A 24,803-nucleotide genomic window follows, 5' to 3' on the forward strand; every position below is an offset into this window, starting at 1 on the left:
TATTTAATAGAGGTATTTTTAAGCAGGAAGAGAGCCAAATCAAGAATTTATTTTTAACCACTGAACTGATGAATCTTAGAGAAATCTTTAGCCACAGAGCAGGAATGACAACTTGAAAAAGACCTCGCATACTAAAAATATTCAATAGAATCAATGACAAGTTTACTAGGTTAAGCACTTTTCTCTCCCCCCTCCACTTTCTAAAAGGAATTGCTTCCCCCCTATCAACTTGCAGAACCACCATTTGGCAATCAAGGATTTGGCATCCTGTAAATTAGCACTGGAGAAAAATGTTGCTGTGTAAGTCCAATGATGTCATCTCGCTTTTAGCACTGTCAATACCTGCTTAATTGACCCTTATGTATAGAGGTTCCTTTTAGCTGTCAATAGAAGTTATTTCTTTATGGAATCATTCTATTTCAGTCGAATGAGTCTCGTCTTATACTGAGTAGATTGATTTTCCTCTCAAAATCAATCAGATATGTAATGTATTTTAAAATAAACAAACAAAACTCCCAGGAAATTAGGAAGTTAAAACCTACTTAAAACCTAACTTTCAAAGAGGAGAAAAGAAACAGAAAAGTTAGTACACATAGGAGTACTAATATACAATGTAAAAACAATAAAACATTTGGAGAATCTTAGTGAAAAAATGTATTTATAGTAACACTCAGGGGGTCCATCTACACATGCCATTAAAGCAACGTGATAAAACTCTAGCAGAGTTTGTGCTGGAGTCAGTTGCTCCCAGATACAGCATCTGCACATGCACCCAGGACCTCAGCAGTGTGAGCTGAGGTGGAGCAGCCCTGAGCTGACAGCAGGCTCTGGGGATCAGCTCTGTGTGTTGGCATTGGGCAAAAGAGTGCTAAAGTGTGGAAATAGATGGAAGGTAGGCCCCACACTTTAGCACCCTTATGCACCAGCCAGCCCCTGTCACCATCTACACGTGCTTCAGTGCACATAATTATTCCACTGTAGGATAGTACTGACCTCTACAGTACAAACCACAGCAGAGTTAATTTCCTGCACCTTAATACCAGCACATGTATAGATAGTAATGCTTTACTGCAGAGCTAATTAGTCAGCTCCACAGTAAAGCGCATGTGCAGATGCACCCAGTGTGAAGTTACAGGTTACATTTAGACCACACTAAGGTCACTTAAAATGGAAGCATCTAAACATTAAAGTTCTTTAACTCATGCTAAGTGCCCTGCGAGTGTCTCAAAGTTATGCCACTTCAGGCGAGGGTTAACTCTGTGTTGTGCTATCTAGCATGTGCTAGGGTAACTTCAATCTGCTCCAGGAGCTAAAACAAGCCATTTGCAGTCCTTCATAATCCCAGGATGCATGGCTCCCAGTGCCATCCCCCCCTCCTCCCTAGCCAGAGCAGGGCCTGGCTCCTAGCCATGCCCTTGTTTGCCAGCCCTCTAACGGCAAGCCAGAGCTGTTCAGGCAAGAAGTGGTATTAACCCGTAGCGTGTGACTGCTCACAGCACATTCTAACTTTAACACCGTTTAACATTCCACAGGTGTAGTATGGTCTAAGTGTAATGTGCAACTTCACCCTCAGTCATGTAGCTAGGGTAGGGCAAGTGGGGCACCATCCCCAAATGCCAATTTAGAAGCTGCGCCTGTACTGCAAAAACAGCAGCTCTGCCTCCATTCTTCCCATCTCACACATTTTTTGGTGCTTACCACTGTGAACTCTCTCTTGGCAAGGAAGCACTTAGGATAATACAAGTTTAATAGTAGTAATATTTATTATCTCTGCAGTGCTGTTACAACTAGGAACCTCAGATAGGAGTCATGGTCTTTCTGTGCTTTACTCTGTACAAATACAAATGTTCAAAGAGTTTATAATCTAAATATAAGATGAGAGGCAATTTGGGAGTATACCAGAAATAATAAGAATGCAAGATCACGATGAGGCAATTAAAAACCTTTGTGAGAGTGGGATTTATAGAAAATATATTCCATCCTGAAGAAATTGTTCTTCAGGATTTGAAAAATGCATTTTGTCCCACCTATTATAAATGAATGCTGTGGAAGATGGACATGAAGGTCTAGTTTAGGGATAGGCAACCCCCAGCATGGGTGCCAGAGTGTAGCAAACAAAAGCATTTTGCTTGACACATGTGCCTTGGAGCAGACAGCAGAGAAGGAGCCAGGGTGCACTGCCACAACAAGATCGGGCCCCTTGCAACTCCCCTGGCATCCACCCCTGGCATGCCAACATCTTACAAGTTGAGGTTGTGGGTGTTTTTGGCACTCTGCCCAAAAACGTTGCTGACCCCTGGTCCAGTTAAACATTTGTATGCAATCCAAAGCAGAATATAAATGAGGAAATTTGCAAGGAAGTTCTTGGAAAGTGTTAGGCTGACATTTTCATCAAAATAAGTCAGCTTAATTCTTTGATTTTATTCACGGTCACTGCTCCTATAAATTAGAGTGACAGACAATCTCCAATCTTTAATATGATGGCAGTCCCCAGGAGAATCCCAGATCCTTCTTGTAATTACCAACTTATTGAAGGGTTTTAAAGGTGGATTACTTGAAATTGTTTCTGATATACAGTCTCCTACAAACTGATTGATTGTGAAGGAGCCATCTCTGTGGAACTGTCTCATTCTGTATATGAAATGGTTAAGTATTTCCTTGCACCTTCTACATACTCTTACTCCTGAGTTGAGTCATTTGGATTTGTCTCTGTCATCACTGACAGTTTTTTCACTGATAAATTTGCTGGAGGCATACCCAAATGGCACGCATGTGGAAAGGGCTATATATGATCAGTCTTTTCCATCTGTATTCTATGATTCATTGCATGTTATCCTCCGACACCAGCAGTAGCTGTGGTTTAACTCGGGGTAAGGTCAAGCACCTGCAGTTCCAGTATTTTGACTTCTGTTTTGGCCTTTAAGAAAAAAACTTGCCTGCTTCCTAGCAAAGAAGGAAACCTCAGCCTAGGCTTTTCCATGGGTGTTGCTCTATGTATTGTGTTTATTTCGTAAGAGAAATTTTTCCTGAAGACTAGCTCAGGTAGACTGTTATATACATCTAAGATGAAGCTACTATAGCTCAGCTGATTCAGTGGAAAGTGTCTGCAAAAATAACTGCAGCTCTATACACAGGGTTCTACAACCTGAAATCAAAAGAATCCAGCAAAAAGATTTGCTTTTCCATGCAGCATATTAGAACCTCCAGCCCTATTGTATGAATCCTATAACCTGAGATGTCTGCAGACTGTATTATTGGTTCTCCTCCATATTATGCAGAGTGTTATCCTCCAACACCCAACAAATTTGCCTTCATTTGAGCTACATGTGGGTGTCTCTTTGATAATCCATTCCTGGCTGTAGTGCTGCAAATTCTCTGTGCTTCTCCTGGCTGTGTACTTACTTTCTAAAAAATATTCAGCCCATATGAAAAAGTGTTTCCTACAGGGCAAAATAGGAAATTTTACCATTACCACTACTATAACAGTTCACTCTGCTTTCTAGAGTCTTCAGCCTGTCAATTGAATCCCAAAACATGAAAGCATCCTTCTTTGTCTAAACCATGAGAATTTATGGCTGGTTTTATGAAGATGATTTTTTCTGGTTCTGCATATTTTTTCTTTCATGAGGCTTCAAATCTTGCTCATGTTGTTTAATGAGCTGGCTGGTCAAGCATCTGATGTCCCAGTGGGAACTTTCAAAGTCACTGAGCACGTTTTTACTTAAACTTGGCTGACATTTCTGTCTGTTTGATTTAATGTATTACTTCCATAGTTAAATTACCAATCAGCTGGAGCATACTAAAATCAGTCTTCAGAGCTGTAAACACACAGGCATCCAGCACACAATTCGTTTTCTTCCTGTATATAGCAAGACAACACTCAGGTTTTGTCAGCATTTGGAAGCAATTTAGAATGATGTTTTACTTAGAAATTATTAAAATTCTTTATCCTATTTTCAGCCCAGTTGAGATGCAGTGCCTCCCTTTCTCCTTGTAATCTGCTGGAACAATTGCAATAGAAACAATGACATGGTGCTCTTTCATCTGAGGAAATATGTCTTTTAATGGTCCATTTGCTTGTGGTTTCCTTATACTAGAATGCACGTTTTCAAAAGCTGCTTTATGTATCAGTGCTATATACAGCAACCTGCCAGATTATTTGGCAGAGCTAAATAAAAAATCCATATATATATGATTAAAGATGTCATTTCCATATTGTTTGTCCATATACAGGGATGGTGCATGTGGCACGTGGTCGGAGACCCAGCTTTCACATGATTCCAGGACCTAGGGGATGAGTACTGCTACTGCCTCCTTCCTGGTCACCTCCTCCTTTCCCCTGCTGCTGAATTCAGTACAGGAGGGAAGAGTGAACAGTATTCACCCCCTGGTCTCTGGAGCCGTGGAAAAAAGCAGGGAATCCAGCCAGACCCCACCCCAATCAGCTGGTGAGCTCAGAGTTCGTGGCCCATGCAGAGCTCTGGCAAGGCAGCAAGTTCCCTGTGCATGCATAGCACAGGCAAAGTGGTGATGGAGGTGGGAGTGGTGCACAACCCCTCTTGCCCCATTCTTGGATCTGCTGCTGTAAATATATATCATTTTTTCATTCAGGCATCTTGAAGCACTTTTCAGTTAACTGAGACTCCTGATCCCAAGTGCGTCGATATCATTAATGATGGGTGCATCCTATGAGTTTGAAGTGCTATGCGCCTTTTGAATTCCTTTTAATTAGTTTGTTTAGTGAAAACTAAAACAGTTGGAGAAGCACATGCAACTTTAGTCTTCCTTTGCTGTCTTCTTGCACTTGGAAGGAGCAGTCGTGACAGTCCTGACACCTTTCACCTCCCCATTCCTTTATTGGTGAGAAAAAGTGTGAATGAGACTACACCTTATCCATTTTTCTTCAGCAGGTTTTGAGCTACCTCTTGCTGCATTGTGTGTCTTAGAGCCAACTGCTCTTCCCTCCGTCATTTTCTGGGGCTGCATACTCCCCACATCTTTTCTACTGAGGCAGCAAAGATTTTTATATATGCTAGTGCTAGGAAAATAAACTTCACAGGACATGCAATCTACTCACCAGCCATCTGGCTATGGAAAGACCTAGCAGTTGTCCCACCTCACTGTACTATCCCTTCAAACACTGTAGCGAAGAGATACCTGACAGTCATTAGATTGCGTGAGACATCATAAACCACATTCACCCCTACATAGCATAGCTAATTCTCTTAGCTAGATGTCTTTTAATGTAATGTTGTGCAGTTCGGGTCATCTCGGCTCCATTGTACTCAAAAAGTTGTTGCGGTGGGACAGGGAAGTATAATTTCTTAGACCTATTGCTACAGGGCACTGTAGATGATCTGTCCCCTAAGCGTTGGGGTTTTTTTTATTTGGGGTAAAAAGAAGAAGCCTCCTTCTTTCTCCCAGTGACACAGAATTAGTGAAAGGGTAGTCTGTGGGCTGAGAAGATACAAAAGGGCTGGCCATGTGGTACTCTCCAACCCAGCACCTTATAATATATCAATAGTAGAAAACAGATTTTTTTTTTTTTTGCCAAAAGGGAATTAAAGTGGGACTGTCTCCATGACCACCTCTGTGTGGGAGGAATAAGAGATGGATATCAGGGAACTTCAAACTCCCCTTCTCCTTTTAATAAGTACCTTGGCACTGGGCTCTGCAACTGCAGCTGTTGGGGCGGGGGGGAGGTTAAAGAAAGATTTTTTTTAAACAAAATGTCAATATAAAACATTTCCAGAGAGGAGCAGCATTTTTAAGCACATTTAAACTGTTTGAAATTGTGGGAAAATACCCAGATTCCTCAGTCTTTATTTTCCTGAAGAATAGTAGAGAAAATACTTTTTAAAAGTTTAAGAATAGAGAAAATAACTCTTCCTATAAAAAGGAATCACACTTTGTTCTAGTTGAACAACAAAAGAATGGAAGAAAATAGGTTTTTTCACACTTCCTTATTTTTTAATTTATGCCATGGAAAAAGCATGATTTCCTAACAGCAAAGTTTTAACTAAAGATTTTTCTCCTGAAAATTCACCAAGGGAAAAAAATTCCATTTTTCAGACAACTTGTCCTGTCTGAGTCACAGGTAGTGTCGTCAGCAGCAGACAAAGCTGCGAGAATATGTATCTTGCATCATTTAATTTTTTTGCTTAAGTTTGAGACTACAATGGTCAAATGTGCTTAAAATTAGCAGATTAAAACCATCTCCCTGATTATTACAGCCATCTTCAGAAGAAGGACTAGATCTGCAGCATGCGATACATCCCACAGCCTGGCAGTTTGGAATTGTCTCCCGTAGGAAAGTTGCTATATGGTATACCCTAGTGAAGTAAGATCTGCCTCTGGTTCCCCATCTGCTTGTATTCAGTTGTATTGGAGCTGTGGCTGTAGAGGTGTACTTTGGAAATCCTGAATACCAGTTGCTAGGGGGACAAATATAAATTGCTGTAAATTACAGCAGTCCTGTGTCAGGTTTCATTTATACTCCCAAATCTGGGGGAAAAAAACCAAAGGAAGATACATTAGCTGCCTCAACCCCTTTAGTCCTACACTGTTTGCAGTCATCTGGACTTGATGTTCTTAGATACTGCTATTTGCTTTATGTCACACAAGTCAGCACTGGAGTTGAAAATGGAGCACAGAGATCCTGACTGCCAGTCCTGTGATCGTCTCACAAACGTAGGTTCATTCTCAAATAACATTTCCTATCTCTAATAACCTGCTTACTTTATAAATCAATCAAAAGACAGAGTGCCGTTTTGATAAATAACATGAATATATTTGTGAAACAGGGCTGGAAAAATGTGACCAGAGTGATTTTTGTTTGGCTGTTTTAAAGAGGAAAGGAGAATTTCACTGAGATCTTTAATGACATGTAGCTTTCTGATGGCATTGAAATCCTTGGCATCATTTAGACAGCATGATCTGCCTGAGAAAAGATTAATGTTAATTAAAGTGGCATCTCAGAACTTCGGCAAATGACAGCAGCCAGGCCGGGTGTACAGTTATTTTTAGAGCATTCTGTTGCATTCAGCATGACTCATTTATTAAGTTTAACAGATGAATCAATAGCTCAGCTTCTTATGGTAGTCACTAAACATAGAACTATATATGACATCCTATATTCACATCTTTGCTCAGAGCTTACGTTCTGGAAGCCGAGCAACACTGCATCAGTCCAAGGGCACCAGAGAAGCATAAGAGAGAGAGAGAGAGCGAGAGAGCGAGAGCGTGTGTGTGTGTGTGTGTGTGTGTGTGTGTGTGAGAGAGAGAGAGAGAGAGAGAGAGAGAGATAGCAGACTAAATGTATTTCTAAATGAGAACAGAAAAAGGTAGTAATGACAGGTAAAACCCATTACAGTTCTAGCTTGTGAACCACACACAAAAATTGGTGCAGACAAAGGGATCCTGACATTTTTGGCTTATTTTCAGACTGCTGGTTTTTTAAAGAATGAGAATTTAATTTCTGCTTAACCTACAGCTCTGGAACATGAACTATCAAGCAGGTTGCAAGATGCATCTGTATTAAAATAATAATTTTCTCTCTCTCAGTATTGTCTGATATAGAACAATACATCAGTTGTACTTTATTATTTATTTCTTTTTTACTCCTCAGTTTCTCTCTGCCTCCACACAGTCCCTTTCTGGGCTACAGCCTTTTCAAACTTTTTAAACTCAGTGCCTCTAGAGATCCCTTAGCTGTCTGGAAATTCATGCCTACCCTGTCCTGTGGTATTTGGTTTTTGATTACTGAACAATTTGCTTCAGCCCAAATTATCCTAGCTCCACTTTACTACGCACTATTCCTTATGCCGTTTCTAGTCCTCAGAGTACTCCAGGATCCTATCATAGCTCTTTTTAAAATCTCTTAACAAAACATTTTGTCATAGCACCCCTTTTATAAATTTTTTTCCTAACACCTTGTGTCCGCATAAAAAGACATGAACTTCTGTCCTGTCTCAGACCCCTCCCCAAATAAAAATTCTCCTCCTTCTAGGTTCTCTAATCTATCTGGCTTTTTTCAGATTCTCTGGTTTATACCGGCTGAGGATATTGTCCTCCAGATTTTTTTAATTAGTCTCATCACCTACATTGGGAAGTAATTTCACTTCTTCCTTGGAGAGGTAGTTAGAAGGTAGAAGGGTCTAAATCAGGGACAGGCAAAACGTGGCCCCCAGGCCAATCCTGCCAGCTAGGCAATTCCATCCTACTCACGGGCACCTGCCAGCTGATTGTACCCTGCCCAGCCCATGCACCTCTGTCACAGCCTCATGGGCAGAAGGGCTCGACCGAGTCAAGAGACAGCTTCTGGGTGGGGGTGCTGCTGCCACTGCTGCCACCTCAGGGGAACCTGCTCAGCTTCCCTGGCATCCTGCTTGCTCCAGGCACCAGGTAAGGAAGTGGTAAAGGTGAGGGGGTGGGGAGCTGCAGCTGGGCGGGAGCACGGAGCTGGGGCTGGAGGCAGCGTGGAGCGCATGCCTAGGGGTGTGCGGGAGCATGGAGTTCAGGTGGGCAGGATGTGGGTGTGAGGGAGGGTGGGAACCCCTAACACATTCCCCCTCATGGCACACTGGGTCTGGCGGTAGCAGCAGGAGCCAGTGGGTGCTCGTCACCTACGCAGGTGCTGCTATTTCGTGGCACACGGCTTTGGCTAGCACTGCACATGGCAATAGGAGCATAGCCAGACTGGTTGTTTCTATTGTGTGGAGCTCCCCACGATGCACATGCAGCTCCTGGCACTTGTGCACCACCAGGGGAAGCCCCACACGATGGAGCCAGATGCCTTTCCTGCCCTTTGCCATGCAGGTCCCAGGACTCCTCCAGAAGTGGAAGGGAGTCCTGCCCCCTGCTTCCTAGCAGCCAGCTCCATCGCACAGGGCTTCACCCGACTGGCACATGAATGCTGGGAGCTGCACGGATGCTGTGCGGAGCCCTGCATGATAGAGACGGGCTTCCTGGCTGTGCTTCTTGCCACCATGCGCAGTGCTGGCTACAGCTGCAGACTGCCGGGTGGTGACACCTGCATGAGCCACAAACATCCCAAGCGCCCGCCACCTACTGCTGCTGCTGCTGCTGCTGATGATGATTGCAGGGGCTGTGCACCATGGAGAGGAGTGCGTGGGGGGTCCCCACACTCCTCCACCCTCTCTCGCACCCCACAAATGCCACATACCTACACCCGGCCCCCACAGCCCTCCCACATATACACCCCCCTAAAATACCCTATTACCCCTGCAGACACATAGCCACACCCCTTACAGCCTCAACCACACACCCCCACAAAATATACAATAATAAGACTTTTATTTTTGAGTTATTATGCAATCACCTCTCTATACAGTATGCAAACACAAATCATGACAAAAATAGTTTTTTAATAAAATTAAAATGTTATAGTAGGTGTTTGACTTTTACTATATGATTTTTTTCTGGCTTCAACATGGTAACCCTCCCCCTCCCAAAAGGAGTACTCCGGGAGGCAAAGGGAAGGACTTGAGGTTCAAAGATGGCAACCAGGGGGCATGGCACCTGTCAAGGGATGAGGCTACCCTCACAGCCCTCGACAGCTCACCAAAAATTAATTAGGCAGCTCTCCAGCCAAAATAATTGCTCACCCCTGGTCTAAATGCCATGGAAGGGTTAAGTTCATATTTTCCCCTGTTACAGAGATTCTCCCAATAGCAATAGAAATTTGAGTATATACAGCTTCTGCTTTTGAATATGTGGGGGAATAGTACTGGCCTATTCAAACTTTGTATTATGAAGCAAAACCAGAGACATTTTTGAGCTTCACCTGTTGTTGTAGTGGTATAGATGTGGGTCCTGAACCTACACAAGTCCTTTCTGGTTCAGCCTTAAAAAAAACCCTCAGTTATCTGCTACTTCTCTTGGCCCCAAACATACATACATGTATGTCTTTGTGAATCACAAAGCAAAGCAGCTTGTATTGAAATAAGAGTAAGTGTGCTATTTAGTAATGTCCTTAGGTAGGCCAAGGGGAGAGAAATGTTGTTTGGGGAGAGAGAAAAAGTGCTAAGATTTCTGCTGAAAAGAGTGCAGTAAATGCCCAGTTTTTCCTTTAATGTCTATGACTGTCAGCACTTGACCAATCATTTATTTGTTAAGGGAGAAATAACTCTATTCGTGATTTTATTTAGAATGCATTATAGTCAAGAATATAAAGACTTCTGTGAATAATGTTTGCAAAGTAAATGATCCTCTGCCTCTCTGGCTATAATGTTATTTCTCTGTCAGTAAATATTCTGATCACAAAGTGAAAAAGTTTGCCCCTCATTGAGAAGTCTTGCAGTGAGTGTGTGAACAAAAGTAGTGCTTGGGAACAGAAATAAGACTGTCCCAAAGCACTGTGAGAAAAATGCATTAAAGTACAGGTACTGTACCACATACATTCATGTATCATATCCTAGATGCATTCATTAACTAAAAACTGAAGTGTGTTTGTTTAATGTGCTTGGCCTGTCCTCTTTCAACTGTCAATATTCAAACGTTGGATTTGCAGATTGATGATAAGTATACGTCCATGCCAAGGTTACAGCAGTAATAACAGTTGGAAGTACTTCCCCAAAATCTTAAAAATTATACCTTTCAGTCTTCCTCTCATCGGATGCAAGAATTTTTGGGATGTGTTACAACCTTAGTTTCATTTTAATATTTTTCAGATGTATCATTTTCTTATCACTCAGCATGACATCTTAAGCTGTGGACAGATGTTATATTTGTAGAGTTGCAAAAAGCAGGCATAGACATGCACCCCACTTGTAGGTTAGAGAAATGGTGCAAGTGCTCCAGAAATGTTTCCAGTTGAAACTGGGGTCATCATTGACCACAAGATGAACATGAGCCTGCAACGTGATGCTGCGGCTAGTAAAGCGACCAAAACACTGGCTTGCATCCATAGATGCTTCTCAAGCAAATCCCAGGACGTCATTCTCCCCTTGTACTCAGCCTTGGTGAGGCCGCAGCTGGAGTACTGCGTCCGGTTTTGGGCTCCACAGTTCAAAAAGGGGAAGCTTGAGAGAGTGCAGAGGAGAGCCATGCGCATGATCAGAGGTCAGGAAAACAGACCTTACGATGACAGGCTGAGAGCCATGGGACTCTTTAGCCTGGAAAAGCGCAGGCTCAGGGGTGACCTGATGGCCACCTATAAGTTTATCAGGGTGACCACCAGTATCTGGGGGAGAGCGCCCCAAGGGATGACGGGGTCGAATGGTCATAAGCTACTGCAAGACCGTTTCAGGCTAGACATAAGGAAGAATTTCTTTACTGTCCGAGCCCCCAAGGTCTGGAACAGTCTGCCAGCGGAGGTGGTTCAAGCACCTACATTGAACAGTTTCAAGAGCAAATTGGATGCTTATCTTGCTGGGATCCTATGACCCCAGCTGACTTCCTGCCCTTCGGGTTGGGGGCTGGACTCGATGATCTCCTGAGGTCCCTTCCAGCCCTGATGTCTATGAAATCTATGAAACAAAAATTTCTCTGTAGTTCTGCATTTTGTAGCACCACATGTAGCACCTGTACAGTGTAATGTAGGGCTACAGAGGGTCTCGAGCCACTGTTGCTGCCACAGCAGGTGGGATTGTGGAGGGCAGCTCTCTGTCAGAGGACTGTCACTGCTGTCCTGGCCCCTTGACATGTGGGGCAGTGGACTGTCAAAAAGCCCTCTGTTTTTTGTTAGGTTTTAAGGTGTAATCCTGCCCTGCTTTCTAGGATGGTGATTAAAGACACTGATATAGTTTTGACTCAGTAAGTCCATCCATTTCCCCAGCATCAGAAAACCTCTGTTCAGAGCTACATTTCCCAGGATGTCCTTCACGGAAGCCTCACTCACTTGCTCACACTCCTGTGCAACCACTGCCATTGCTGCTCTGCCCTCCCCGCTGCCCACACCTGCAGGTCTTATGCCCCTCACCTACCCATTCTTACGCTACTGCACAGCTCTGACACCTGATTTGAAGTATCACTTTGTAGTTCTAAAACATGTTCAAAGCCTTAACAAAAATTAATAGTTTGATTCAGCCATATGAGTCTATTGATTCAATTGTTCTGAATTATTTAGGTCCTTGGCAAATGCTATTTTCATTGCATTATGGGTGCTGAGAAATTTTGTCACATGATAGAAACATCACATGATGTACCTGGCTTGGCACTCTAAGGGCAGGCTGTCCTGAGGGGAAAAGTATTGTGCAAGCTTGCACTACCAAGTCTCAGCAGTTGGGGAGCTGGGGAGCTGCTGTCAAGGATGATCTAGGTCACCTGCCCCCTTCATTCTGTGCACCACAAACCCCTGTCCTGTCAATCAGCTGATCAGTAAGACCAATCAAGGGGGCATTCCCCTATGGTTTGACCCTTTCCAGATATTCCTGGGAAGGGTTGAGCCATGCCAGCTCTTTCTCCACCCCTTGCGCAGAACCAGGGGGATGGTGATGGACCAGTCACTGTCCCAGTGTGGCAGCTGGGGCTAGAAATACAGCCCTAGTTTGCTGGCAGGATGGTGCAGAGGCAGGAAGCGGTGTACCTTGGAATGCTGGAGGACCCAACCCTGCATGTGGAATAGGCTACACATTCAAATTAAAGTGAGAGGCAAAACAGGCACAGAGCTGTTCCATAGTTAATAAATAACATTTTTAAGGCTGCTTTACCATTTTTATCATGAGATAAATTGTTTGAATATGTGGCATGATACAACTTATTGCAATATTCATGCAATATCTGCCAGTGGCCTTATTGACTTGATCTGGGAAGATGTATCATAGATGCAGTCTTTGGTCTGCTAGGGCTACTTTGTGTCTTGATGTGACCAGCGGAGAATTCTCCCTGTGTAGAACAATTTCCCAGTGTTGTATATTTGGCTCTTTTGGTTTCCATGCATACCTTTTCCACCCTTTCACATGTAAGGACCAAAGAAGGGATATGTTCGGGTGTCTCAGGGTGTAGGATAGAGAGGAATGGAAAGGAGGGGTATTGCAGAAGGAAGCTCAGTTATACCTGGTCTGCATTGACATAAATTCCCTCATGGACATTACTTCAGTAGCATTAGGGTTCAGCCCTAATTTACACCAATATAGAGTGGATTTTAATTATGTTACAGCAACTAGTTCCCAGAAGTTTTCCCCCTAAACCACATCTGAGGGAAGGTCAAGCATGAGTTTGTGTGTTATACTATCACTGGGGGGACAAAAAGCAGAAAATAGTAATTCTTCACCAGGGTAACTCTGCTTGAAGATAGCAACAGCAAAAGCTGCAGCGTAGTGAGGCCTGATGCATTTCTATATATGTCATCTAACAGGTCACAATGAAGTTAGATGCCATATGATGAAAATGTTTTTGCCCTACCTATAGTTAAGTATCCACTGCCGCTAACTAACCTATGGACATACAGTAGTGGTAACTTATAATGAGGGGTTTTTTTATGAATCGCAAAACAAAGCAGCAAATTCATGAGGAGGGTTTTTGCTCTGTATCCTTTGTACGAAGCATTCCAACTCCATGTACCACAATCATTTTTCATAGATTTCATAGACATTAGGGCTGGAAGGGACCTCGGGAGATCGAGTCCAGCCCCCTGCCCAAAGGGCAGGAAGTCAGCTGGGGTCATAGGATCCCAGCAAGATAAGCATCCAATTTACTCTTGAAGGTGTTCAATGTAGGTGCTTGAACCACCTCCGCTGGCAGACTGTTCCAGACCTTGGGGGCTCGGACAGTAAAGAAATTCTTCCTTATGTCCAGCCTGAAACGGTCTTGCAGGAGTTTGTGACCGTTCAACCTCGTCATCCCTTGGGGCACTCTGGTGAACAGACGTTCCCCCAGATCCTGGTGGTCACCCTTGATAAATTTATAGGTGGCCATCAGATCACCCCTGAGCCTACACTTTTCCAGGCTAAAGAGTCCCATGGCTCTCAGCCTGTCATCGTAAGATGTTTTCCTGACCTCTGATCATGCGCGTGGCTCTCCTCTGGACTCTCTCAAGCTTCTCCACATCCTTTTTGAATTGTGCAGCCCAAAACTGGACGCAGTACTCCATTTTTCAAGGTGACACAGTACACATTTTTCAAGGTGACTAGTTTGCAGAGAAATATATAAGCAGAATACATGGGGGAGATCTTGCATATTTAAACTGCTCTTTCTTCCTCTCTTTTTATTCAAAAAAGCACAATACATAATAAATTAAGCTGTATTTCATTATGATGTACCTGTCTGTAAATCCTTTTCATTCAAAGAAAAAAATCTAAGACAAATAATAGACAGAGAATTTATCTGTATAAATATTTTATAATTCTCCACTGGTGTGCCATTAAATTCTTTTTCTAAATGGCTTCCATTTCTATAGGACCCAGAAAATGATTAGTGCTATTCTGCTGCAGAGCCAGCAGGCGGAACATTAATTAACAAAATGATAGTTCCAAAACCACATTATCAATTTCAGTGGTTCTTCTCCATGAAATGAATGAAACCGTATTGGCACATCCTGGGAGAAGAACATAACTGCATGGGAAATAAGGACCAAATCCCACAAATACCATCAAGCACAGAACTTATTACTATGAATCTTAGCCTGATTTTTTTCAACAAGAATTGCAAGTCGTTCATTGCAGGATGCAGCCTTAACATGCATATCCTTTAGCAGTTCTCGGTGGTTTCAGGACAAAAGATGATGTGATTTCTTTTCCTATGCCAGTTGCATTACTTCAAACAATCCAGATTTTAACTAAAAAGGGACATGTCTACACATGGTTATTTAATGCAGGTTAGCCCAACTTAAGCCACATTAAGGGTGTGTGTCTACACATGTGTGCCCTTAATGTGGCTTAAAAATGGTGATTTTAGGCTATGTGAGCCTAAATTTGATACCTGCCCAAACCAAGTATCAAATATATAGTTTTCCACTTGTACATGGCTTTTTTATTGTTGGTAGGTGGGGAGGGTGGTGGAGGTGTGCTGTTTGTTGCTGGGGGAGGAATGGGGGTAGGTGTTGTGAGAGTAGTAAAGTTTTTTTATTTGAAGCATGTTCATGCCTTGAGAGTGGTGCTGGGGGTGGCAGGCCAGGTGGGCTGGAGCAGGGAGTGTGGGAAGAAGAGATCAGCCAGGGCCTCCCACAGCTGGTGCCCTGACCCCGGCTGGCGGGTGCGTGGCTGTCCTGGGTTCTGGGCATGGGGCTGCCTACTGGGGCCAGGCACCCCACTGGTTGTCACTGGCAAGGGCCAGGCTGGAGCAGCAGGGTGCTGGGTGTCACTGGCAGGGGCAGGGGCAGGGGCAGTCCTGGTGCAAGAAGGCAGGGTGGGCAAGGAGGGAGTTACTGCATGCTGCTGGGCACCTGGCTTCTGGGCAGGAAAGGGGCTGACCAGGGATTAGAGGGCAGGGGTATGTTTCCAAGACAGCTTCCAAATGTTGGCATCTGGCTCTTTCTTCAGCATGGCTGCCAGGTGCTGGCGTCCTTGAGTCCAGAAGCTGGAGCTGCCCCCGGTGGCCACAGGGGCACTTGGCAAGGTGAAGTGACTTGGGACTAAGGTTAGTCCCAAATTCCACCACATGGAGACACCTGCCAAAACTATCTTAATTTGCATTAGTTTAATGCACATTGAATTTAAGCCAGTTTAAATTTACGTGTGGTTGCGCCCAACGTGAACCAGAGATTTGAGAGAGCTATGGAATACATCTTTTTGTTCAGCTGTTTGCTAGACAGACTTCTCTAATTTATTGAGAAATTGGAAGTATAACTAGCCTATATGCCCTGTGCACAGATACTTTCAAGTTGGGTATTATATTTATGATCTTTTTTGAACAATTGTTCTATACAGAATTTTAAGTGATAGCTTCTGGCTGACTAGGAAGCAGGAAGGTTAACTGATTTATGTTGACATTTGCAGGCTGCTTTCCTAGCAAAGAAAAGTCTATGTTTAACATGTCAGTAAAAAAGATTTAAATTGACAAATTAACCCAAAAACTAGACATCTGTTAAAAAGAACCAGCAACCTCAGCTTGTATTATAATAAAAGAAATCTTTAAGATATTGCTTCATTGGTACCTCAGGGCAATCAGGTTAAAAATATATCAGGCTTGAATTCTGCAGAATACTGGAAGTATGGGAATGGAAATTGTATATGTATATGGTGAACATGTCTAATCACTGGAGAATTTTGGGGTGCAATATGTAACCAAATATTACAGGTTGTCAGGTATGTATTCCCAAGTGATCCTTTGGTACTACTCTTGTAGCTGTCATGTTGCTGATAAGTGATAGTCTTCTTGGAAAGAGAAAAATAGCCCAAAATTAGGGAAATGTTTCCCAAGAATACAGAAGATATACAAGAAAATTCAATCTTTCAGTTATGCTACAAAACACACTGAAGATGAGTAGATACTTAAATCATTGGAATGAATGGATAGTTACTATGTAACAAATGCTCAAAACACATTTGCCTGCAAAAAAAGGGCATACACATACAGTGTTTTTGATAATAGCATTTCATACTTATGCTTGGTTTGAGGAATATAGATAGGATCAGCAGTTTCACTCAAATTTAATAAAATCAACTTGGTGGCATGAAGAAGTTCTTGCTGTAGTATGGTTACCTCCTGTTCAATAGGGACATTTGATTATTATGCAACTCCATGTTGTTTTTTCTAAACAAAATAATGTTTGTCAATGCATGTTTAATGATTTATTCTAAAATATTAATGTCAATGATATGTAAACCTGATAAAAATTATAAGAAAATAGTTGTTTATAAAAGGACAAAACCATTAAGGACTTTTAATTATCAGCTTTCTAAGTAGAAATTTCAAATTATGGAGACTTGAAGGGGGAAAAAAGCCAGCTGCTTAAGAAACACTTCTATGTGGTAGTTGAAAAAAAATAATTTTTCAACTCCTGCGTTGATGACTGTCTGTAGAGTGAAATGCACTTGAAGTGCTCCTTCACATACCTTCTAATGTACACCAGTATAGAAGTGCTGGCACAAAAGAATACTACCTTGACACTGTATTGTCGAATATGGAAGCTTTAAATATTTGATTTGTATTTCAAATATGGCATATGCTGGTAGTGGTAAAAGGTTTTTATCACCTAATGCGGTTACTGTCTGAGAGCGTTTATTAGTTATCTGATCAAAATAGACTTTGACTTCCATGGGTTTGGTATTGGATCTTTAAAAAATAATGAACAGAAAATAAGGGGTAGTGGCTTTTTATTGACCAGGTTAGGAAATACATTCCATTGACAGGAACCAACAGGAAAGAAAGTGCTGAGCTGATCTTGGAAGAAACAAACAGATCAACTAATTTTACTATATTGATTTATTAGTTTTCTACCTATCAATTCTGTGTAGCCATTGTTTAAAAATGACCCCTCTGTCACCATCCTGCCCTTCCATTCCACCCTTTGTGGAATAAATGTGTTATTCATATTCATGTACCTCAGTCCATCCTATCTTGATACAGCTTCCCTCTTCCTTCTTGGAGTTTTGTGTGAAATTAGTTTTCCAGCTCCCCAGGGCAGGTCTATCATGTCTTTTTATATGAATTGTAATTTAGGTAGTATTAAAGTAAAAATAATAGTCTTTGTTCTCAGGTCTGTTCATGGTGAAAAGGTGTACATGTCTCAAAAACCATCACAACAAGGGGAAAATAACCTGACAGCATGATAAGAGTCCTGAAACTTAATTGGTCACAAAGCTTGAATGTTCCTCTCATCTCAAAAAATAGTGTATAGACTTCAGAACTGAGAAAGGTAAGGTAGTAGTGAGGCAGAGCATGTCTACACCATACAATACAATGCTATGTAGCTTGGGTACCAAAAGCAATCTAGCTGCTTTTAGTGTGGAGCTCTGGCTGCTAAGTAATAAATTAGCCAGGACAGAGCTACACATTTACATGGCTATATGCATCTGGTTACCTCATTGACCTCTTGCTGTGTGTACAGTAGTGCTCTGTGTACGTTTTACAGTGCTGTAATTTAGAGTACTTTCTATAGCATTATAGAATTACAGCACAGTGCTTTTAAACATGACAGAAGTGCAATGTCAGGTGTGGGGGTGGTTCTGAGCCTCCCTGCACTTCCCAGGCTAGGAGACATGGGGTGCTGTGCAGCCTCCTGGGGCTTCTCCACTGATCAGATATTTGACCAGTGTACAGAAGTTACTTAAGAGCACAGACAGAAGTGTAGCTCCCTGCTATAACTGAGAATGCTTTGCAGAAAGTGTTCTGAGTTATGATCCCCCAGACCAAAAAGAAGTTCACTCTTGGTTCTAGGGGGGAGGGGAATGGAGCTGCTGTCTGTCAGCCTGTAGCCAGTTTCTCCTAACAATGGCTCCTCCTCCCTGCCTGCTCCCCAGCACTGTTTTCAAATGGGAGGGGGGAGAAGGGAGCAGAGGGAGCTCAATCTAGGGGTTCTTCAGCCAGAGCTGGAGCATGGGGTGCTCCAATACACATGTCCCACCTTCCAGCAGTGGCTGAAAAAATCCCAGACCAAAGTCCCTCCACTCCCTTTCCCCCTTCTTATTCTGAAAACAGCAACAGGCTGGAAGGCAGCACAGACACAAGTTACAAAAGATGCTCTGTTTTGAAATGTCTTCAGCTGAACACCCAAGTGGTCATTTTTTAAGCAGTCTGCAGCCATGCACATATGTTTGGTTATGGCTATAGACCACTTTCTGTAGCCAGATTGGGCAAAAATTGTCACTTCTGTCTGTGTCCTAAAGCACGGTAGATTGCTAAAGTACTGTAAAATACAGTGCATCAAATTTAATACCTCATTTAACAAGAGTTAATTTAAAGGACCATACCCATTTTTAAAGTGCCATAAAACTGCATTTCTGTTAAGCTATGGCAATAAAGTGCTTTAAATGGCGAAAAAAGCAACTTCTGTACATACCTTTAGAGAGAGCTCAGGTATCTATATATGACACTGCATTGTTCACTGTAGATATACCTAGAGAGGGAAGAAAGCTTCCACAACCACAACCTATACTGTACAGTACATGTATTCATAATTAGAGGTTTTCATCCTCCGAGGCATTCAAGCACATTTCAACATAGAGTTTACTAGAAACACCTTTAAATTGATGGAGCTGTCCAAGTAAAATTGTGACAAGCACTAAGATAGTTAAACTCATCCATGCCAAAATAAATAAATAAATAAATCTTGGAATCCAATGTTTAGTGACAGTTGAAGTAAAAAATAAAACCATAGTGATGATAATTTCTGCTTGGTTGACCTACTTTTTACCTTTCAGGCTAGTCAAGTATACCTTGCTTCTAATGCTTGTTTTGACTTCTTACGGGAGATTTTTATTTGGATAGTGACAGAAAAGTTTTCTGAACTACTAAAATGCCAAGATGGCTTTATTTGTCTCTGATCTAGCAGCAACAGAATTAACATACTTTGTGTTATTGATTTTGAGAATATTTTCTTCTCCCAATTTCAGGTTGGGTGGGACTATATCTGCATACAAGATAGTGCCAGACGAAATAGAAGAAATCAAGGTATAGTATTACTACTGTCTTTCAACACTCTGGAGTGTTTTGTTGGAGAGAATACCCAACTTGTTACAAGGAAAAGGCAACCCTTGTTTTGTGCTTTGAAATGCACAGAGTATGTATGGTCTTCATTTTATACCCTATCTAATAAATATTGAAAATAGTAAAAAAAAAATCATCTTAAATATTGAATAAATGACTTAACCAACTATCTAGAGCAGTCTCTGAAATTAAAGAACGGCATGAAGATAAAAATGAACCTTTCATCTTTCCCATACACTTCTAAAGTCCCCTTTTCTATTTAAGCCCTAACTACTAATTATGTTGAATATGTTCATTTAGCTGTATCTCTATAGGGCCAGTTTTTTTTAATCAACCTAAAGGAGTCTAAGTACCACAGTCACATTTTCCCCTTCAGTTTTTCATTTGACACCTTTATTCAAAATGTTTGGGGCCTTTTATCATACAGTCAGTATCAATCCAAGGTTATGGCCAAACTTTGCACAGCCCAGTGTCTATTTAGATTCTTGAATCCAAGTTTAGAAACCTAAAATAAACCTAGCCTGATTTTCAGAGGTGCTGATTACCTTTAGCTCCCATTCACTTTGTTAGGTTTTATTGATGTCCAGCAGTCATGTAATTTAAGTCTCAGGATGGATTCAGGAATGTAACTGTAGACATCTAACTTTGAAAAGATTTATCTGTTTTAAACTTTTACAAATATGTAATCTGGTGTTCACATTTGTTCTGAAATCAAAAGTACATTTAGGTTTAGCAGTGCTTTCTTTTCATCTTAAAAAGAGATAGATGGAAATAGTGGGCACACAAAGAAGGTCCAAGAATTCTTTGATTCCATGGATGACAGTTTTTCAATTAACAGGTTGTAGCAGAATTCAGTCAAACCAAATACACTCAAGGAAAAAAAATATAGCCATTTGTGTTGTTTCTTGTTCAATGGAGTGATGTAGATTTACCCTAGGTTAGAATATGGACATAGCTCTTAGCAGTGCCTGTGTAACTGGTGTTGTAATGATATCTTGTGAGACTTAAAATAAGAAATAATCAACTTGACTATCCCATTGCCTTTCACCACTTATTGTTATTTAGGGTTTACAAAGTGAGTTAAAAATGGCTACAAAAACAAATAAATCAAATAATTAGATTGTATAACCATTTGAGCCAGTTATGACTTCACAGTGTGCAAAAGCATTAAAATATCAGGCATTCTAGACCAAGTTCATACTTAATGTAATAAAATACAATTTCACTGCAATTGTACCTTCTCACACGATAGCAGAATCTGTTTGCCACCACTAAAGAACCTAAGCGTCTCCCTTCTTTGAAAATTAGTATCATATTTCATATTCTCAAAAAAAAAGAAACATGAATTGCAAATCTGAGAAATGATTAATTTTTTTTTCATGAGATTTGGAAAATAGCACCATTTTTTTAAAAATTCATAAACTCCTTCAATTTTGGAAACCCAAACAGTGGCATTTTGCTAGTGTATGAGAAATGGAAAGTGAAACTGACTTGCCAGATTTCCCTGGGTAAAATAAGTGAAATGGAAAAAGAAATAAGAAAGCAAATCAGTTGTATATGTTCAGTTTCAGTGTAAGAACAAAAGGTGCACTTTAAATTTTTTGCTCTTGAAACCTGGTAAAAGGCTGTAGATAGAATTAATTAGTGAAACATTTCTGACTGAAACACACTTAAAAGCATTTCTTAAAGGAAACTTTTTAGTCAGGGACACATCCCTGTGCAGTTCCTGGCTGAAACATTTAGAAACAGAACAGCCTCCTTTTATGCCAACCAGTGGGTGCTAGAGAAGCATGCAGTGACCTGGGGCTCTGTACTTCACTCTCTCTTCCCTCCCCGCACAGGAATAGGAGGTAGAGCAGAGAGGTTGTGGGGGAGGGGGGGGCTCCCTAATCACACTGCTGAAAATCTGACACTCTGGCTCCAATACCCTCTACCTCTCTTCTCCCCCTCTCAGGCAAATGGAGAGGCAGAGAGGACTGTAGGTCCTGGAGTTGGCAGGTGTCTGGCAAGGGAGCAGCCAGATGTAAGCCCAGCTCCAGGTGTTGCTTGGGTTGCAACCTGACAGCTCCCTGCCTCCCCTGCTGAGACGTAACAAACAGTAAAATAATATCTCAAATAAAGAGGTCCTCTTTTGGAATGTTTCAGATGCTTCAACCTTTTTCAATAACTATACCCCTGGTGGCCAGACATGGAGTGGCGGCAGCACAGGGTGGTAGGTGGTGGCTGGCACATGCTAGCTTCCCCGCTCCCCTCTGCATCCAGCTGTCTGGGCAGCTCCTGTGTGGCCCACTGCCCTCATTTCGCCGCAGCCGTGGTCCTGGGAGGTGGCGGCATGGGGTGGTGGGTGGCAGTGCTCCGCCCCTGCCTGCCCATGCGTATCCCCTAGGGCCTTCCCAAGTACCCCTGGGGGTCTGTGTACCCCCGGTTGACAGCGCCTGTTTTAAAGCATTTCAAAGGGGTTGTACTTGCATACAGCTGGTGTTTGAAATGATTTAATTATTACATGTGTCCTCATTCAACACTGTTTTGGTCCACTTCTTTTCATCTCTTGGTTACTCAACTACGTTGAGATTCCGGGGGGAAGAAGTACGTTCTTCTTTCACCTCAGTACTGTCAGTGTAGCTGTGTAAGAAAGAGTCCACTGCACTAAGCCAGAGACCTTCAGCTGTTCTGAGCAGTTGAAGAAGATACATGCTTTTCTTCTCTGTAGTAACTGTCATCTCTTGTGTAGAAGCTGTTTCAGGGTTTGATGTTCACATAACATGCTCTGTGAGTTTATACTTGTGTGTATGTGTGTACAGTGTGTCTGTTATATGCTATATATTCATCTCTTTATGTGCATTTAAAGCATGTGGTATGTCTATACGCAATATGTATTCAGAGTATGTATCTCTTTAGTACATGTATGTGTTGCTGCATGATCAATTTGGGGCAAAACTCCCACTCCCAGGCAGCAAAAATTATGATATTGTGTGACTAAGGTACCACAGATGACGCATGGAAACTAAGCTGTGTAGAGTAACCAGGGTATGTGATTATAATTACTTTGATAATAATCAAAGTTATTGTAAACATGATTTAATCAGCAAGCAGGAACTTTGGCTTAAATAATACATTTTAATCTTATTTGCATTTTCACTTTTTAACGCTTCTTTGGAGATCATGTGTGTGTGCGCGCATGTTCCATTGTAGGGTTCACATGCAAACAAGAGGGTTCTGCCAACAGTGTTTTCCAGGCCCACACATACTCTATATTTGCATTCAGTTCTGAGGGTATATTCAGCTCCAAAGGTACATGAAGTCCAGCGTGAGAGCACCTTTCACTCCAGTCCCTTCAAGCTGGCCTTGGTCTCAGGTGGAACACCAGAGTCTTCAGCTTCACTTAACTTGTTCAGGTTCTTATTCTGTTTGTGTGTAGCTCTAAGTTCTTTAAGGTTTTAAATATTAGTATATTAGTCATATGCGGTGAGACTAAAGGGGCTAGGTATGTTCAGCTTGTGGAAAAGACACTTAAGAGGGACATGATAGAAGTCTTCAAATATTTGAAGAGCTTTCATAAAGAAAAGGAAAATCACCTTTTCTCTCTTGCTGCAGAGAGGAGGAAGGATGTAAACCAATAGCCTGAAGTTACAGCAAAGTAAGTTTAGTTGGATATCCAGAAAAAAACCTTCTTCACTGTTAAAACAGTGAGGCAGTAGAATAGACTGTATAGGGAAGTTGTGATGTTGTGCACTCTTCCATCACTGGCAGTGTTCAAGAAGAGGGGTACAGCCACTGGTCAGAGGTGATCTAGATATAGCTATGCATATGTTCTATTATGGATATTTCCTATGCTTCTGGGCTTCGCTGGTTGCCCCTTCACGTCCCACCCCTTTTTTGTTACATGTGTCAGGGTGTTTTTAAGCCTTCCTAGTGGCATTAGGAGTTGGCTACAGCCAAGGCTGGGGACTTTGACTGGGGTCTGCCAGTGCTGCTCTGGACCACAGCCCCTATCTTAAATGTGCAGAATACACATAAGAAAATTATCAAAATATTTTTATTTAAAATTAACAGCTTTATTAAGCAAAGGAAATATCTGTAGTTAGTGAATTACACTGATGGATTCTGGTCAGCATGTCCTTCAGTATTTTAGAAATAGTACATCATACTTCATGTTTATACAGAAGAAGAGAACACTTCCCTGTTTTTTTTCACATCCAGACTGACTTCTTAGCCAGCGCCCTGTGCTGCAACCACTCACAGCCTATGTGGGGCTGTCTGTGCCTGCTCAGGACAACCCCGTGCGAGCCGTGAGCAGCTGCAGCAGGGAACGCACTGGCTGGGGGAGGGGGAGGGCTTTTCCCTGCACTCAGCACCAGCTCATTCTCTGCCAGTGAGTGCGGGGTCAGGGCTGCATGCTGCCCCCAACCTGCACTGCGGGGCTGAGGCGGGCACTGCGAGCAAGCAGGTATGGGAGCCAGTGGGAGCATGAGGCCCACACTGGTGTCCCTTCTTAGCTTTAAATGAGCTAAATTAGTTGAATAAACTGAAAAGGAAATATTCTCTGAACATGTAGAAGAAGCTACTGCACTCAGAACCTGTCTTAATACCTCAGCGAATGCCAGCTCCTGGTGTTTAGCCAGTGACTGGTACCACTTTCTCTAAAATTTTGCAACAGAATATACTTGACTATTTTTACATCTTTAAGCTATTTTAATATAATATAGTAAATTTAATCCATAATTTAGGTTGTTGATTTCAATTTTAATTTTTAAATTATTGTATTTACTTACCTACCACAGGCACCTTTTTCCCAAAAATCAACCCACCCTTAATGTTGTAAGCAGGAAGGTGATTTTCTGCCTGTAATAGAAGCATCTTGCTTTGATTCCTGCTCTACCCAGCAGCAGCAGTAGCATTTCTATTCAGGCAGTTTGAGGAGTCAGTTTATTTAATGACTCATTGTTCTTTCTCCTACTATTGTTAACAACCATCTCTCCTTTTTAATGGTCTTGATGTTCTATTAATCAAGTGAATCTTTTTTCACGCAATTTTGCTGCCTGCTAGCTGTTCCTCATCTCTCTTCCTCTATTTCGCAGACCTTTTTTAGCTCTTTTTAAAAGAGCTCTGACTATGCTTTGAACTAATCCTAATAAAATGGAGCCTTTTTGTAGGTGGCACTTTCCTTCAGCTGATATAAGATACAAGAATTCAGAAATGTTCTACTTGGGAATGGAATTTTGCCCCTTATGTCCAGAGCCTGAGGTTTTTATTAG

General features: G+C 42.0%; 1 protein-coding gene across 9 annotated transcripts in view; it reads left to right on the top strand.

Annotated features, from left to right (window-relative positions):
- The window catches only part of GPHN (gephyrin), a 612,917-nt gene that overhangs the window by 269,064 nt on the left and 319,050 nt on the right, over nucleotides 1-24,803 (top strand). For all 9 annotated transcript variants that reach the window (XM_090033171.1, XM_090033172.1, XM_090033174.1 and 6 more), the window contains one exon: nucleotides 19,455-19,512. In XM_090033171.1, coding sequence (XP_089889297.1) covers nucleotides 19,455-19,512 — 58 coding nt within the window. The remainder of the gene's footprint in view (nucleotides 1-19,454; nucleotides 19,513-24,803) is intronic.

The sequence above is a fragment of the Crocodylus siamensis genome, chromosome 2 (assembly GCF_052110815.1).
Source record: "Crocodylus siamensis isolate JL-2025a chromosome 2, ASM5211081v1, whole genome shotgun sequence".
NCBI lineage: Eukaryota > Metazoa > Chordata > Crocodylia > Crocodylidae > Crocodylus > Crocodylus siamensis.